General features: G+C 47.5%; 1 protein-coding gene across 2 annotated transcripts in view; it reads right to left on the reverse strand.

Moving 5' to 3' along the window:
* Positions 1-2,172: 2,172 nt before the first annotated feature.
* The window catches only part of SYT11 (synaptotagmin 11), a 28,937-nt gene continuing 13,016 nt past the window's right edge, over positions 2,173-18,093 (reverse strand). Inside the window, exons 3-4 of one of the 2 annotated variants that reach the window (XM_015451189.4) lie at positions 7,364-7,487; positions 2,173-6,794 (exon numbers count right to left, since the gene is read on the reverse strand). In XM_015451189.4, the coding sequence (XP_015306675.1) occupies positions 6,484-6,794; positions 7,364-7,487 (435 nt within the window). In that variant the 3' untranslated portion in view covers positions 2,173-6,483. The remainder of the gene's footprint in view (positions 6,795-7,363; positions 7,488-18,093) is intronic. The other variant, XM_015451195.4, reaches the window with a different exon arrangement.

The following is an 18,093-nucleotide window of genomic DNA, read 5'->3' on the forward strand; positions in this document are numbered from 1 at the left end:
TTACAGGCGTGAGCCACCGCGCCCGGCCTTTAGTGGTGATTTCTGAGATTTTGATGCACCCATCACCCGAGCAGTGTACTCTGTACCCAATGTGTAGTCTTTTATCCCTCACCCCTCTCCCACCCTTTCCCCTGTGTCCCCCAAAGTCTATTGTATCATTCTTTTTTTTTTTTTTTTTTTGAGATGGAGTCTCACTCTGTCGCCCAGGCTGGAGTGCAGTGGCGCGATCTCAGCTCACTGCAACCTCCACCTCCCTGGTTCAAGCAATTCCCCGGCCTCAGCCTCCTGAATAGCTGGGATTACAGGCACACACCACCACACCCAGCTTATTTTTTTGTATTTTTAGTAGAGACGGGGTTTCACTATGTTGGCCAGACTGGTTTCTAACTCTTGACTTCAGGCAATCTGCCCGCCTCAGTCTCCCAAAGTGCTGGGATGATAGGCGTGAATTACCACGCCTGGCCTATTGTATCATTCTTATGACTTCGTGTCTTCATAGGTTACCTCCCAATTCACACAGTTTACTGCACAATTAATCTTATAGACAGGTTCAGAAGTCTATCAGCTTGTAGGAGGAAAAATAGAATTTCTGAAAAATAAACAAGATTAAACTTTGGTTCCATGGGTGTACTTATCTCCAAACTCACCAAGTTGTATATGTACAAAATGCTCCAATAAAATGGTGTTTAAAATTAAAATAGGCTTGGCATGGTGGCTCAAGCCTGTAATCCAGCACTTTGGGAGGCTGAGGCGGCTGGATCACAAGGTCAGGAGTTTGAGACCAGCCTAGCCAAGATGGTGAAACCCCGTCTCTACTAAAAGTACAAAAATTAGCCAGGCACGGTGGCAGCCGCCTGTAATCCCAGCTACTCTGGAGGCTGAGGCAGAAGAATCGCTTGAACCCAGGAGGTGGAGGTTGCAGTGAGCTGAGATCGTGCCACTGCACTCTAGCCTGGGTGACAGAGCAGGACTCCATCTCAAAAAAAAAAAAAAAAGAAAAAAAAAAAGTACAAAAATTAACTAGACATGGTGGCACATACCTGTAGTCCCAGCTACTTGGGAGGCCGAACCCAGGAGGTGGAGGTTACGGTGAGCCGAGATTGAGCCACTGCAGTCCAGCCTGGGGAACAGCATGACTGTCTCAAAAACAAAAAATGTAAATAATAATAATAGTAAATGAGGCCAGGTGCAGTGGCTTACGCCTGTAATCCCAGCACTTTGGTAGGCCAAGGCAGAAGAATAACTTGAGGCCAGGAGTTTGAGGCCGGCCTGGCCAATATGATGAGACCCCATCTCTACTAAAAATACAAAAATTAGCCAAACTTGGTGGTGCGCACCTGTAGTCCCAGCTGCTTGGGATCACTTGAACCCAGGAGGCAGAGGTTACAGTGAGCTGAGATTGAGCCACTGCACTCCAGCCTGGGCAACAGAGCAAGACTGTCTAAAAAAAAAAAAAAAAAAAGGGGTAAATGAATGAATGAGGGAACAGAATTGGCCTGTCTCAGGATTGCTTTTTGGGATAAGTATTTCCAATTAAAGGGGCAGATTGATTCTCAGCACTAAGAACCATCATCTCTCCCTCTGGTAGTGATGGTCTCAGAAATTACATTTCAAGAGGAAAACAGAAAGACTAGAACTAGGACTAGAGCAAGCAGCAAACCAACTCACTTGCCAAATGAGAGTATCTAGGATGGGAGCCTGGAATCTGCATTTTTTTTTTTTTTTTTTTTTTTGAGACGGAGTCTCGCTCTGTCTCCCAGGCTGGAGTGCAGTGGCGCGATCTCCACTCACTGCAAGCTCCGCCTCCCAGGTTCACGCCATTCTCCTGCCTCAGCCTCCTGTGTGGCTGGGACTACAGGCGCCCGCCACCGCGCCCGGCTAATTTTTGTATTTTTAGTAGAGACGGGGTTTCACCATGTTAGTCAGGATGGTCTCGATCTCCTGACCTCGTGATCCGCCCATCTCGGCCTCCCAAAGTTCTGGGATTACAGGCGTGAGCCACCGCGCCCGGCCGGAATCTGCATTTTTAGACAAGTGCCCTCAGATGATTCTGAAGCGAGTGGTCTGGGGACCACAGTTTGGAAAACATACCCTAGAACATCCTTTTGGAGTCTGAGTGTTAACCTCACTGATAGGCCTCCCGCTTTCTAGAGAATCAGGCTGACATCATTGTGCCTATTTAATGTGAATCAGTCTTTATTTTGCACTTGTGTGGTGCATTAACAAATTCAACATACAAGATAGCATTACATATTGTAGGTTAGCATTACAGCATTATGCAATTTCACACAATTCATGTTAGCTTTTTCAGTTTTTCTTTTTTTCAAAATTTGACACATTTATTTTATTTTTGAGTTTCATTTTTACAAGAGAAGACACAAGGTAAAGAAAGACAACCACTTCGGAGACGGATCATGGTAAGGGCAATGTCACTGTCATGGCCATAGTGCAAGCCTTCCAAGAAAAGGGACCTGCGTTATTCCCTCTCCTAAGCAAGCTGCCCCTGTCCCACAAACCAGTTCTATCTGTTTTCACATCTAGAGCACTATCCATAAACATGTCCATCTTGGCTGTGCTCCAGTGAGATGAACTGAAAGAAGGAATAACTCGTAAAGGGATCTTTGTTATTAAGAAAAATTCTTGTCTTCCCAAAGGAAGATATCTGCAGAGAAGGAGCGACTGTTGGAAAATCAGGAGTGACCATTCCCTAACCTATTCCTGACCACGAATGCCTTGTGCAAAAGCTAAGATGTGACTCTCTTGTCTTTCTTTCAACTGACTCTTAGGAGGAGGCATTCCTCCTCCACTCTTATCAGTTAGCTCTGGAAAGAACAAATGTGAAAGCCAAAGTCAGCTAAGAAACTTTGGGACAGCAAAGTCAAGGGCACGATGGATCAGGCCTGAGGTAGGAGGAAGGAGCCCTGTACTGTCCGCCTCTTTGCCTTTTTCTGGCAAAGACACTGAGGCAGTTCCTAGGCTACAGAACAATTGGTTCCTCCGCTGTCACCTCAGCACCCACTGCTCAGTAGACCCAAAGAATGCAAGGAATAAAGCTACAAGGAAATGGGGAAGAGAGAGGAGAGTGGGGTGAGGCTGTTTTCCCAGACGTTTGTCAGGAGGAGCTACAGAGGCACACACAGCAGGGCAAAGACCAGACTATCTCCACCTGTTGTTTTGCATTGTTTCTGGGAAGGAAACAAAAGCGGGTTTGCTCAGCGATTTCTGATCTTTAGACATTAAGGCGATGAAGAGGAACCATTTAAATTTTTTCCTAATGGGGCTTCAGAATGCTCCTGTCAGATTTACATTAAACTATCTCAAAATGCATTTTTAGAAAACAAAAATTATTTTCTTCTACTTATGATACAGTATTTACATTTCATGGGGTATAGGACAGAGAGTAGTGGTGTGACCCCAACTGATGGTGAAATAGTGAGTCAGATTATGGGGTTGGGGGTTGGCAGGGACAAGAACAGAGAGTAGGCTTTGTGACTGCTCAGAATTGCTCTGCATTGTCAAGAACATGGGCTGAAATCAAACAAAAGGTTTAGGGGGAGCAGAGTGGTTTTAAATCCACACAAGCTAAGGGAACACTGAAAGCAAGATCACCCCCTCTCCATGGAGACTCAGCTTTCCGACTCCCTTCACCAAAGCAAGGTTAAAAGTGATGTTCTTGTGTGGACTCAACTTATCTTTCATGCCCTGGATCAAGCGGTTAAGCAACAGCTTGACTGAGTTCCTCCTCGGGCGGGCAAAAATATCTACTGCCTACTGAGTTTACCTCGTTTATTTTAATTAATTAATTAATTTTTGAGACAGGGTCTCACTCTGTTACCCAGGCCAGAGTGCAGTGGTATGATCACGGCTCACTGCAGCCTCTACCTCTGGGCTCAAATGATCCTCCCACCTTAGCCTCCTGAGTAGCTGGGACCACAGGCATGCAGCACCACACCTAGCTAATTTTTTTGTATTTTTGATAGAGATGGGGTTTTGTCATGTAGCCCAGGCTGGTCCTGAACCCCTGGGCTCAAGCAATCCTTCCACCTCGGCCTCCCAAAATACTGGGATTACAGGCGTGAGCCACTGTGCCTGGCCTCAAGTTTACCTATTATCCATGGAGTCTGTGCCATCTGAGAAGTCTCAACATTGGAGACATAGCTGCTGTAGGAGTAAAGAGACTTGAATTCTAATCCCAGAAATATGCTGAATCTCTCTCAACCTCTATTGCCCAGTGGTAGAAGAAGAATTGCATCCTGTAGTTCCCCCATCCCTTCACCATGTGGTAAGACATAAGTTCCTAGAACTATGCAGCTTGTTTTGAGGAAAAGAATGCTCTGAAAGAATCCAACTTATCTTCATTCACTCAGTCATACTGTTATTTTTTGTTTGTTTGTTTGTTTGTTTGTTTTTTGAGATGGAGTCTCGCTCTGTCGCCCAGGCTGGAGTGCAGTGGCCAGATCTCAGCTCACTGCAAGCTCCGCCTCCCGGATTTATGCCGTTCTCCTGCCTCAGCCTCCCAAGTAGCTGGGACTACAGGCACCTGCCACCTCGCCCGGCTAGTTTTTTGTACTTTTTAGTAGAGACGGGGTTTCACGGTATTAACCAGGATGGTTTCGATCTCCTGACCTCGTGATCCGCCCGTCTCGGCCTCCCAAAGTGCTGGGATTACAGGCTTGAGCCACCGCGCCCGGCCTGTTATTTTTTATTTTTATTTTTATTTTATTTTGAGACGGAGTCTCGCTGTGTCTCCCAGGCTGGAGTGCAGTGGCGTGATCTCGGCTCACTGCAAGCTCCGCCTCCCGGGTTCACGCCATTCTTCCGCCTCAGCCTCCCAAGTAGCTGGGACTACAGGCGCCCGCCACCACGCCTGGCTAGTTTTTTGTATTTTTAGTAGAGACGGGGTTTCACCATGTTAGCCAGGATGGTCTCGATCTCCTGACCTTGTGATCCACCCGCCTCGGCCTCCCAAAGTGCTGGGATTACAGGCTTGAGCCACCGCGCCTGGCCTATTTTTTAAAGAGCTACATTTTTATTGAAAAATTTAAGGAGAACTTCTGAGGGCCCATTTTTTTTATGAAGCAAAAATTACAACATCTAAGCTATTTGAGAAGAAGACTCTAAAGCATCTCCATGGTCGGCATTTCTGGAACAACAAAGGCCAGTGTAATTCTTCAAACCTCTGATAACTTCCAACCCATTAACCAAGAAATGGCTGTCCCTACAGTAGATAGCTGCAAAGGGGAATTGCTGTCATCATCACTTGTCTTCTCTCCTTGTCCTTATACCTGAAAACAGCTTTTGGGATCAGCTGGATGTGTTCATTGGTACTATCCTATAGCTGAATTTGAAGTCTCCAAACTCCTTTTAGAGAAGTCATCAAGTTTGATAAAAGTCCACGTTCTGATGTACTGGATGCGTAAGTTTGATGTATTCTCTGTGCTTCAGCTCGGTCTGTCAGTTAATTATAGACTACCCTTTACTAATTCATAGCAGAAGACTGATAGCAAAAATACCCCCATTTCTCAATTCCTTTCTCCTGCAAACCTTGCCTCATTCACCCCACCTTTGTTTCTTGGCTTACTACAGACCTCTAGACCTTGAGGTCAAAGAGCAGAGATATAAGAGGCAATAAAAAGAAAAGATGGGAATGATGAAAACATGAGGTTTTATAAGAGCAAAATTTTCTTCTGCAGAGGTGGGGAGTGGGAGAAATTCTCCAGAAAAGCCCAATAAAAAGAAGCCAATTTCAGATAATCAGCAAATACAATGCAGCACAAAACACAATTTCCATGGATTAAAATCTGCAACTTGATATTGGCAGTTAGGCTAATTTCTTCAGTTTGTATTAGACATGCAAGTATATGGTTACATTGTTATATATAGATTTGTAGGGGTCTTTCCCTCTCTTTTGTCCCCCATTAAAGAAACAAAAAACAAAAACAAAAAACAAAAAAAAAAAAAACAGAGGCCGGGCATGGTGGCTCACACCTGTAATCCCAGCACTTTGGGAGGCCAAGGCGGGTGGATCACCTGAGGTCTGGAATTCAAGACCAGCTTGGCCAACATGGTGAAACCCATCTCTACTGAAAATATAAAAAATTAGCCAGGCATGGTGGTGGGCACCTGTAGTAATCCCAGCTACTTGGGAGGCTGAGGGAGGAGAATCGCTTGAACCCGGAGGGCGGAGGTTGCAGTGAGTTGAGATCTCACCATTGCACTCCAACCTGGGCAACAAGAGCGAAATTCCGTCTAAAAAAAAAAAAAAGATTCTAGTGCCTTGCAAAGGAGAAAAAAACATCAAACATCATTGCTAAGAACTGATCTGCAGCTGTGGTCACGTAGGGTGTTCTTTGTTGAGTTTGTTTTGTAAGACATTTTCTTCTACAACTAAAATGAGGTTTTGAGTCCACTTCTCTGTCATCTCTTTCCCTGCCACATCCCTCCCCAGCCTGGCCCCAGGGGTTAGAGGAGAGAAGAACAGGATTAGTATTCACTCAGACTGTGCCACTTGGCCACAGGCTTGCGGGGACTCTCGCAGACCTCTCTCCAGTGTTCAGCACCGCTGGCTGTGACACTGTGTGCCCCCAGGATCAGCCTCCCCACCACCTCGTTCTTGGTGGTGCGATCGAAGTCGATAACGAGGAACTCGATGCTGATATCAGGCAGGAGGTCAGCAGGGATGTCGTAGATGAAAGATTCGTTGAAGATGGGGTTCAAAGTGCACTTCTTCACATGGGTTTTCTTCTTGGCAATGCGCTTTCTGCCGTAGTAGACGTTCACCTTGACATAAGGATCTGGGGCCCCCAAAGAGATAAGAAAAAGGGAGACAGGCCTATGACACAGTCCTCTCCTATGTAATGGTAATTTCATGTTGGGAAAGGCGGGGGGCTCTGTTGTTCATATCTTTGATGGCCACCCCATGTGTTCTTTAGTGATTGCACAATAAACACACATTGACCATATGTGAGTCTGCCTGCCTGGACAACGGGCCAAGGAAACCAAGCAGGAATAGAACAGAACAACTTTCTCAAGTAAGGTCTGAAGAATGATACCAATAAGTATTTTAAAGGGCACAGAGACAAATGCCTGCAGCCTTTTTGATAAGTCTCTCTTAGCACCTGTCATGCATATTATTTAGGATACCTTGCCAAATGTAAAGACCCCATTTGTTCAACTGAAGAATCTTCCTAGCTAGGGAAATCTATTGGATGTAGACACTCATTGGGAAGAGAATGTCTACAGAAAGAGGAGTAGATTAAATTGAAAGAGGCAAGGATCTTGAAGTGTGGAGGTCTATCTGGGCCACGGGCAAGGAGTCAGGGGTGGTTCAGACAGTAAGAAATAGGTTGAAGTAAATAGCTGCTACCTGAGAGACCGGTGATATCCATCTTCGGCAAGTGTCTGGCTTTGAGGACCACCACTGTCATTCTCTGTGCCACAGGCTGATATGACAGAGACACCTGGAGCTCCCCTCTGCTGATGCACTTCTGTGAGGAAGAAATGGCAGGTGAGAATCCTGTCAGAGGGTGCAGGGCGGAGCACAAAAAGTGTGCAGAGCAGTGGGAAGAGTCTGGGGGAGGACAAGTGCAGGAATGATAAGTTTGTTGGAAAGATGCTCATCGCCTAGAAACGTGTTATGATTTTATTTAACAAGGAGGCAGAAAGGATACATTATAACCATATTCTGATATTAAATAATTTGCATGGAGAGCCTGCATAGCCATAGCCTTGCATTTATGAGCAGGACCTCTGGAACCAGAGTAGCCTGGATTCAAATCCTGACTCTTTATCTTTTTTTTGAGACAGGGTCTTACTCTGTTGCCCAGATTGGAATTCAGTGACATGATCTTGGCTCACTGCAGCCTCCATCTCCTGGACTTTAGCAATCCTCCCACCTCAGCCTCCTGAGCAGCTAGGACTACAAGTGTGTGCTACCACACCTGGCTATTTTTTTTTTTTTTTTGAGACGGAGCCTCGCTCTGTCGCCCAGGCTGTAGTGCAGTGGCCGGATCTCGGCTCACTGCAAGCTCCGCCTCCCGGGTTCACGCCATTCTCCTGCCTCAGCCTCCCGAGTAGCTGGGACTGCAGGCGCTCGCCACCTCGCCCGGCTAGTTTTTTGTATTTTTTAGTAGAGATGGGGTTTCACCGTGTTAGCCAGGATGGTCTCGATCTCCTGACCTCGTGATCCACCCGTCTCGGCCTCCCAAAGTGCTGGGATTACAGGCTTGAGCCACCATGCCCGGCCTTTTTTTTTTTTTTGAGACGGAGTCTCGCTCTGTCACGCGGGCTGGAGTGCAGTGGCCGGATCTCAGCTCACTGCAAGCTCCGCCTCCCAGGTTTACGCCATTCTCCTGCCTCAGCCTCCCAAGTAGCTGGGACTACAGGAGCCTGCCACCTCGCCCGGCTAGTTTTTTGTATTTTTTAGTAGAGACGGGGTTTCACTGTGTCAGCCAGGATGGTCTCGATCTCCTGACCTCGTGATCCGCCGTCTCAGCCTCCCAAAGCGCTGGGATTACAGGCTTGAGTCACTGTGCCCGGCCTTTTTTTTTTTCCCTATACACAGAGTCTCACTATGTAGCCCAGGCTTGTCTTGAATTCCTAGTCTCAATGGATCCTCCCACCTCAGCCTCCCAAAATGCTGGGATTACAGGCATGAGCCACCGTGCCCAGATGCTATTTCTTATCTGTGACCTTGGACAAGTTACTCAACATCTCTGTACTTTGGATTCCTCATCTATAAAATGTGGGTGAAAGGTTGTACCTACCACATAGCATTATCAAAAGGATTAAATAAGTTAAAATTTGTAAACTGCAATGGTGCCCAGCACATAGTGTGCACTATAGAAGTGCATCCTCTCATTTGGTTCTTAACCTTTAAAAAGTTTGAAGACTGTACGGTGGGAGGTAGGAAAACTGGGTTTGAATCTTAACCTTGCCACTTACTCACCACATGGCCTTGGGCAAGTCCCTGCATTTCACAAGGTGAATATCCACACCTGCTCTGCCCACCCCAATGTGCACTCCAGTGTATCTTCTCCAGCCAAATCAGCTTCCTCCCTAGCACCCTGATCTTTGTTTCTCCATCTTTAAATGTGATGCTAGGCTCCATTTTGAGCTTGAAAAAAAAACTCTAGTCCTCCAAGAACTTTTTTTTTTTTTTTTTTTTGAGACAGAGGCTTGTTCTTGTTGCCCAGGCTGGAGTGCAGTGGCATGATCACGGCTCACTGCAACCTCCGCCTCACGGGTTCAAGTGACTCTCCTGTCTCAGCCTCCAGAGTAGCTGAGATTACAGGCGCCCACCACCGCGCCCGGCTAATTTTTGTATTCTTAGTAAAAACAGGATTTCACCATGTTGGCCAGGCTGGTCTCTAACTCCTGACCTCAGGTGATCTGTCTAGCTTGGCCTCCCAAAGTGCTGGGATTACAGGCGTGAGCCACCGCGCCTGGCCCCTCCAGGAACATTTTAAAGAACATTTGCATAGGCACTGCATGCCAGGTTTTGAGGATCCAGAGCTGATGTGACTCAGCTGTTGCTCCCAAGGAGCTTACCACTCAGTAGAAGAGACAGAGAAGTAAATAAGCATGTACGGGACTTGTCAGAGAAATGAGAAGCCTGTCTAAGTGCTCTGGGCACCTACAGCTGGGAGATTGAGGGAAGGCTTTACCAGCTGATGCCTGGACTGAGTTGCTGGGGGTACAAAACCATGAAGCAATGGGCAGAGAGATGATCATGTCAGGCAGGTGGACAGGAGTGGCTGGCACAAAGGAGTTGGGCCTGAAAAGGTAAGCTGTGTTTAGAGAATGGCTGAGAGGTGAATATGCCTGAAGTAGGGGTGGCTGATAGGACGGGTAGGTCAGGAACCTGGAAAGGTGGGCAAGGCTGGAGTAAAGGGCTGTTGGGATACTACCAAAGAGCAGAGTCAGCAGCACCCATACAAGAGGAGGTTGGTGAGTATAGGAGTGGAAACCTGTCATTGTTTTTTTTTAGTCTGTTGCCCAGGCTGAACGACAGTGGTGAGATCTCAGCTTTCTGCAACCTCTACCTCCTGGGCTCAGGAGAGCCTCCCACCTCAGCCTCCCAGGTAGCTGGGACTACACGTGTACACCAACATGCCAGGCTAAATTTTGTATTTTTTGTAAAGACAGGGTCTCACTATGTTGCCCAGGCTGGTCTCGAATTCCTGGGGTCAAGCAATCTGCCCACCTTGGGCTCCCAAACTGCTGGGATTGCAGGCGTAAGCCACCAGGCCTGGCCGGTTGTCATCACTTTATTAAAATGATTATTATTTCAGAGAAAGGTGGAGAATGAACTAAAGTGGAGAAAGACCAACATCAGAAAGCTTAGTTAAGAGGCTGCCGTAGTCGGGCGCAGTGGCTCACGCCTGTAATCCCAGCACTTTGGGAGGCTGAGGTGGGCAGATCACGAGGTCAGGAGTTCGAGACCATCCTGGCTAACATGGTGAAACCGCCATCTCTACTAAAAATACAAAAATTAGCCAGGCGTGGTGGCCGGTGTCTGCAGTCCCAGCTACTCCGGAGGCTGAGGCAGGGGAATGGCATGAACCCGGGAGGCGGAGCTTGCAGTGAGCCAAGATTGCACCACTGCAATCCAGCCTGGGCGACAGAGTGAGACTCTGTCTCTGGAAAATAAAATAAAATAAAAAAAATAAATAAATAAATAAATAAATAAATGCTGGGCGCAGTGGCGTGTGCCTATAGACCCAGCTACTCGGGAGGATTGATTGAGCCCAGGAGATCAAAGCTACAGTGAGCTGTGATCGAGCCACTGCACTCCAGCCTTAGCCACAGAGGGAGACCCTGTCAAAAAGAGGCTGCTGTGGCTGGGCGCAGTGGTTCACGCCTATAATCCAAGCACTCTGGGAGGCCAAGGTGGGTGGGTCACCTGAGGTCAGGAGTTCAAGACCAGCCTGGCCAACATGGTGAAACCTCATCAATACTAGAAATAGAAAAATTAGGGCCGGGTGCGGTGGCTCACGCCTGTAATCCCAGCACTTTGGGAGGCCGAGGCGGGCGGATCACGAGGTCAGGAGATCGAGACCATCCTGGCTAACACGGTGAAACCCTGTCTCTACTAAAAATACAAAAAAATTAGCCGGGTATGGTGGCAGATGCCTGTAGTCCTAGCTACTCGGGAGGCTGAGGCAGGAGAATGGCGTGAACCTGGGAGGCGGAGCTTGCAGTGAGCCAAGATTGCACCACTGCACTTCAGCCTGGGTGACAGAGGGAGATTCCGTCTCAAAAAAAAAAAAAAAAAAAAAAAAAATTAGGCCGGGCGCCGTGGCTCACGCCTATAATCCCAGCACTTTGGGAGGCCAAGGCGGGAGGATCACGAGGTCAGGAGATGAAGACCATCCTGGCTAATACGGTGAAACCCTGTCTCTGTTAAAAATACAAAAAGGCCGGGTGCGGTGGCTCAAGCCTGTAATCCCAGCACTTTGGGAGGCCGAGACGGGTGGATCAGGAGGTCAGGAGATCGAGACCATCCTGGCTAACACGGTGAAACCCCGTCTCTGCTAAAAAATACAAAAAACTAGCCGGGCGAGGTGGCGGGTGCCTGTAGTCCCAGCTACTCCGGAGGCTGAGGCAGAAGAATGGCGTGAACCCGGGAGGCGGAGCTTGCAGTGAGCCGAGATCATGCCACTGCACTCCAGCCTGGGTGACAGAGGGAGACTCTGTCTCAAAAAAAAAAAAAAGAAAGAAAGAAAGAAAGAAATAGAAAAAATAGCCAGATGTGGTGGCTTATGCCTGTAGTACCAGCTACTCAGGAGGCTGAAGCAGGAGAATCGCTTGAACCAAGGAGGTGGAGGTTGAGGTAGGCCTTGATCACGCCACTGCACTCCAGCCTGAGCGACAGAGTGAGACTCCATCTCAGAAAAACAGATTCCGTTGTTCTGTAGCAACCTGCTACAGAAGAAATGATTGGGACTGGAACTAGGGCTATGGCAGAGGAGATGGACACGGAGGTAAAATATGTCTCAGGAAGAATTGTCAGGGCTTTTTAGGCTTGGGCAGTTAATTGGCTGTGAAGCCTAGGGAAGAGGGAGGAAAGGGTGGACTATTTCTTATGTTTTTAGCTTTAGAAAGTGGGGATGAGGCCAGGATAAAGAAAACAAAAGGAGGTGAGTTTTGAGGAATGTAGAACACAGTAAGTTAAATTCGGGACAAATCATTGCCCCGCTATCACCTTATTCCTTGTATTCTTCAAAGACCCAAAGAAATGTCATCTACTCCAGGAAGTCTTAAATTGAGCAAAAATAGACTATGCTCATCACCAGCCTTATATACACCACACACTCACAAAAACGACTTATTAGGCACTTACTTATTAAGTGCCAAGCACTCTCCGCTAGAAGCTAGGGCTGAAAAGATGGATACTGAGGAATCCTATCCTTAAGAAGCTCCCAGCCTAGTTCACTATCTACTCAGGTATGTCTGGTGCTGGAAAGAACAGCAGCAGCAAATATGCCAATTAACTCATCAATAAAAAACAAGGAATAAGCCTAATAGTTTGTGCTTTCATTGTAGGCCTTAAGTCATCTCAAGGAATGAAACTGTGACATTTCACATGACTTTAAAAATTTCTTCAGTCAGCCGGGCGCGGTGGCTCAAGCCTATAATCCCAGCGCTTTGGGAGGCTGAGACGGGCGGATCACGAGGTCAGGAGATTGAGACCATCCTGGCTGACACGGTGAAACCCCGTCTTTACTAAAAAAATACAAAAAATTAGCCGGGCGAGGTGGCGCACGCCTGTAGTCCCAGCTACTCGGGAGGCTGAGGCAGGAGAATGGCCTGAACCCGGGAGACGGAGCTTGCAGTGAGCTGAGATCTGGCCACTGCACTCCAGCCTGGGCGACAGAGCGAGACTCCATCTCAAAAAAAAAAAAAAAAAAAAAAAAAAAAATTTCTTCAGTCTATGTTTCATCCTAGGAGCATGTGGAAATGTCTCTCATAGGGTATAAAAAATAACTAACTAGGCCGGGTATGGTGGCTCACGCCTGTAATGCTAACACTTTGGAGGCCAAGGAGGGCGGGTCACTTGAGGTCAGGAGTTCAAAACCAGCCTGGCCAACATAGTGAAACCCTGTCTCTACTAAAAATACAAAAGATTAGTGGGGCATGATGGTGCACACCTGTAATCCCAGCTACTCAGGAGGCTGAGGCAGGAGAATTGCTTGAACCCGGGATGTGGAGGTTGCAGTGAGCTGAAATTGTGCCACTGCACTCCAGCCTGGGTGAAAGAGCGAGACTCTGTGTCTAAAAAAAAAAAAAAAAAAAAAAAAAAAAACTAACCAAGGTTTAAACCCACCCCTTAGCTTTTGAAATTGAAATACAAAAGGGAATCAACTTTAAAAATATTTGCATGGTTTTTCTCTGCTAGAGAGAAGCCCCACATTTTGTTCTTACCCATAACATATGTATTGTCAGCTCTTTTCTTTTTTTTTTTTTGAGATGAAGTCTTGCTCTGTTGTCCAGGCTGGAGTGCAGTGGTGCAATGGCTCACTGCAACCTCCACCTCCTGGGTTCAAGCAGTTCTCCTGCCTCAGCCTCCCGAGTAGCTGGGACTACAGGCGTGTGTCACCATGCCCAGGTAATTTTTGTAGTTTTAGTAAAGACGGGGTTCCACTATGTTGGTCAGGCTGGTCTCGAACTCCTGACCTCGTGATCCATCCGCCTCAGCCTCCCAAAGTGCTGGGATTACAGCTGTGAGCCACCATGTCCGGCCTATTGTCAGCTCTTAATTGTGTCCATGGGAAGTACCCTCAGCCAATTTTATTTTATTTTTATTTTTGAGCTAGGGTCTCACTCTGTTGCCCAGCTGGAGTGTAGTGGTGTGATCTTGACTCACTGTAGCCTTGACCTCCAGGGCTCAAGTGATCCTCCCACCTCAGCCTCCTGAGTAGCTAGGGCTACAGGCATGTGCTAACACGCTCAGCTAAGTTTTGTGTTCTTGGTAAAGATGGATGGGGTTTTGCTATGTTGCCCAGGCTGGTCTCAAACTCCTGGGCTCAAGTGATCTGCCCGTCTTAGCCTCCCAAAGTGCTGGGAATACAGGTGTGAGCCACCATGCTTGGTCCCTCGGCCAGTGTGTTTTTGGTTTTTTTTGTTTGTTTTTCCCCTCGAGACAGGGTCTTGCTCTGTCACTCAGGCTGGAGTGCACTGGCACCATCTCAGCTCACGGTAACCCCCACCTCCTGGCTTCAAGTGATTCTGGTGTCTCAGCCTCCTGAGTAGCTGGGATTACCGGTGTGAACCACCACGTCTAGGGTTTCTGCCATGTTGGCCAGGCTGGTCTTGATCTCCTGAGTGGAAGCAATCCACCCACCTCAGCCTCCTAAGGTGCTCCTAGGCGTGAGCCACCATGCCCAGCCCTCGGCCAGTTTTGAATTACAGTCTGGTTGCCCTTGCCAACCAGTATACTTCTGGGCTGTTTCATTTTGCTAGAAGTCAGAATGTAATCAGTGAATATAAACTCACTTTTACTATTAGCCACATCAAATGAAAAGTAATCCCGGCCGGGCGCGGTGGCTCAAACCTGTAATCCCAGCACTTTGGGAGGCCGAGACGGGCGGATCATGAGGTCAGGAGATCAAGACCATCCTGGCTAACACGGTGAAACCCCGTCTCTACTAAAAAATACAAAAAACTAGCCGGGCGAGGTGGCAGGCTCCTGTAGTCCCAGCTACTCCGGAGGCTGAGGCAGGAGAATGGTGTAAACCCGGGAGGCGGAGCTTGCAGTGAGCTAAGATCCGGCCACTGCACTCCAGCCTGGGCTACAGACGGAGACTCCGTCTCAAAAAAAAAAAAAAAAAAAAAAGTAATCCCTTATGGAAAAGAAAATTGAATGGATTCCAAAACATTCAGAACTGAGCTATCCAATACAGTAGCCACTAGCTACATGTGCCTATTTAAATTTTTTTTTTTTTTTTTTTTTTTTTTTTTTTTTTTTTGAGACGGTGTCTCCCTCTGTCTCCCGGGCTGGAGTGCAGTGGCCGGATCTCAGCTCACTGCAAGCTCCGCCTCCCAGGTTTACGCCATTCTTCTGCCTCAGCCTCCCGAGTAGCTGGGACTACAGGCGCCTGCCACCTCGCCCGGCTAGTTTTTTGTATTTTTTTTTTAGTAGAGACGGGGTTTCACGGTGTTAGCCAGGATGGTCTCGATCTGCTGACCTCGTGATCCGCCCGTCTCGGCCTCCCAAAGTGCTGGGATTACAGGCTTGAGCCACCGCGCCCGGCCCCTATTTAAATTTTAATTTAAATTAAATAAAATTAAAATTATAGTTCCTCAGTTAACACTAGCCACATTTCAAGTGCTCAACAGCGACATGTAGCTAGTAGCTACCACACTGCATGGTGCAAATATAGAACATTTCTATCATCATTAGACAGCACTGATCTAAAAAGGACTTTTGCATGGTTTTGGCTACTGCTCCCCTCTGTTTCCATGAATAATAATAAAATGTTAGCTAGGTTTGATATCAATTTCTGGGGTCATCCTTCAATACTGAGTATCTAAATACTAAATATGCAGTCTTTAACTATGATTCTAACTTTATACACGGAGGAAGGATAGGTGAGGGGAAAAGCAACATTTGATTTTTTTTTTTTTTTTTTTTTTTTTTGAGACGGAGTCTTGCTCTGTTGCCAGGCTAGAGTGCAGTGGTGTGATCTCGGCTCACTGCAACCTCTGCCTCCCAGGTTCAAGCAATTATCCTGTCTCAGCCTCTGGAGTAGCTGGGACTACAGGCACGTGCCATCAGGCCCAGCTAATTTTTGTATTTTTAGTAGAGACGGGGTTTCGCCATGTTGTCCAGGATAGTCTCGATCTCTTGACCTTGTGATCTGCCTGCCTCAGCCTCCCAAAGTGCTGGGATTACAGGCGTGAGACACCGCGCCGAGACAAAATTTGATTTTAAAAGCACAGTTTTATTTGCAAGAATAACATGAATGACAAGATTATAGCTTAGGTTTCCTGATTACTTATTTAAAATTCTGTATCCTAAATCATATATTCTAGCAAAATCTTTGTAATCAAAATCCCCGTGCCTCTTTCCTAGTGTTTTTGGAAAGTAGACAACTTCTGGTTACCATTTTCATCTTTTTCTCCCTTAAAAATCACTCCTCAGGCAACTGTCCTCCATCTGACCCCTCCTTCACCTTGGGCCATCTCACACTGGCAGCATGCCCGTCCCCACTCAGCACCACTTTGCGATGCCCAAGTCTGTAGCCACAACACCACCTGAATGCCACTCCATCCTGCATTGAAGGCAGTTTAATGTCGTTCCCTCAGGCCCCCTCCTTTTCTCTTTCTACCCAATTCCCATTCCAAGTAGCTATGTCAATGGCTCTTTCTTTTGAAAGAGCCATTGAAGGCTGGGAGCAAGCTCTGTTTCCCAGCCCCTTGGCCTAGTGAGGTAAAGGCCCTGTTGGGGGGCAGGCAAGCAGAAGGACAAGGGGGAGAAAGGATTTTCTCATGCCTGACAGAGCTGCGGGGCTCGGCTGTCTGAGAGCAATCTCCTTGCTCCTTCAGTGGAACAGAGGAACAGGAACAGTGGTCCTAAAGAATACACTCAGAAGAAATAATACTTAGGCAAGGAATAGTCTGTTTTCCTATAATTAGCAGAACCTCTTTCAGAGTGATGTTCTAGCCAAGGAGCCCTTGTATTAGGTGGACCAACATAACCTCAATAAACCCTTCTTGGGGCCAGATGTCCTAAGGGCCACCTCTACCCTAAATCACAACCATAGAAAAACAAAACCTTAACATTCAACCCCATACCCCTTTTCCTCCCTGCAATACACATACATGATCTGTTGCCCAGTCTGGAGTGCAGTTTGTGGTAATAGCTCACTGCAACCTCAAACTCCTGGGCTCAAGCAATCTTCCCGCCTTGGCCTTCCAAAGTGCTAGTATTACAGGTGGGAGCCACTGTGCCTGGCCATATTTTCTTTCCTCTTTCTTTTTTTCTTAAATTTTATTTTGAGACAGGGTATCATTCTGTCATCCAGACTAGAGTGCAGTAGCTTTTTCCTGGTCTGTGTAAGCCAGACCAGGAAAAAGCCTATTACAGCCAGTGTGGCATGGTCCAGGGCAGCTCTAGCTCATGTTCACCTAGGGGAGATCCTACTTTGCTGCAGTAGGGAGGATTTGGGATAGACATTTGCAGCCTGCACTGCTAGGGAACCTAGTGGATGAGTGACTAGGGAGATGACAGCCATGGCTCAGATGGAACATAGTCCTGCCTATGGGCACTGGGTGGGAAAATGGGCTTAGGAAGCCTGGGAGGCTGGAAAGCTCTGGGGTGGTGCTGCACAGGCTCTGGGTGTCCTATCTCGGGCCTCCTCCAGGGCGTGTGTTGCTCAGGATCCTAGCCCTGGCTTATCCCTCCTCAAGGGAGTTAATAAAGTGGAAAGAAATGTGGCTCTTGCCAAGAGCCCCTGGCAGTTTAGCAAATACCATTGTCTGTGCTGTGTCCAGTGCCCTTGATTTGAGACTGTTTTGTTCCCAGCCCAAATCAGTCCCTTTCATTGCCAATCTCTTCCCAGCTGCAGCTTGGCACAGAGCCATATTCCACTCCCAGCCTTGGGCTGCAAGTGTATAGCTGTCTGGAGGAGTTCAGCTGGTTGGTGGCTTTACCAAGGTTGGAGTCACATGGAAGGGTGTACTGGAAAGGCTCCCTCCTTTAAGGAGAGGTAGACAAGGGAAGGAGTGGAGGATGGGAGCCGCTGTGAAGGGAATAAGGAAACAGCGGAATGGGTGGGCAGAGCCCTGAGGAAAAAAGATGGGAGGAGAGGGAAGGGGAGAGAAGGGGATGAAACAGGCCCCTGCATCTGTTTCTGTTCACACCTTCTGATTCCAATCTCAGAGGATGTGAAAACCCCTGCAGTGCTGGACTCTGGGATGTCTCATTGTATCCTGGCATTGAGAACCACAAGATGTGGCAGTGTCTTGTTTATGCTCTGACCAAATGTGTCTAATATTCTTCAAGATTCTTGGACTTCCCTGGCCCCTGTGACAAGAATCTGAGTGTGCCAGGTGGCAGCGGCGGTTCCTTCAGGAAATGAAAGGCAGGAC

Source organism: Macaca fascicularis, chromosome 1 (genome assembly GCF_037993035.2).
Source record: "Macaca fascicularis isolate 582-1 chromosome 1, T2T-MFA8v1.1".
Lineage (NCBI taxonomy): Eukaryota > Metazoa > Chordata > Mammalia > Primates > Cercopithecidae > Macaca > Macaca fascicularis.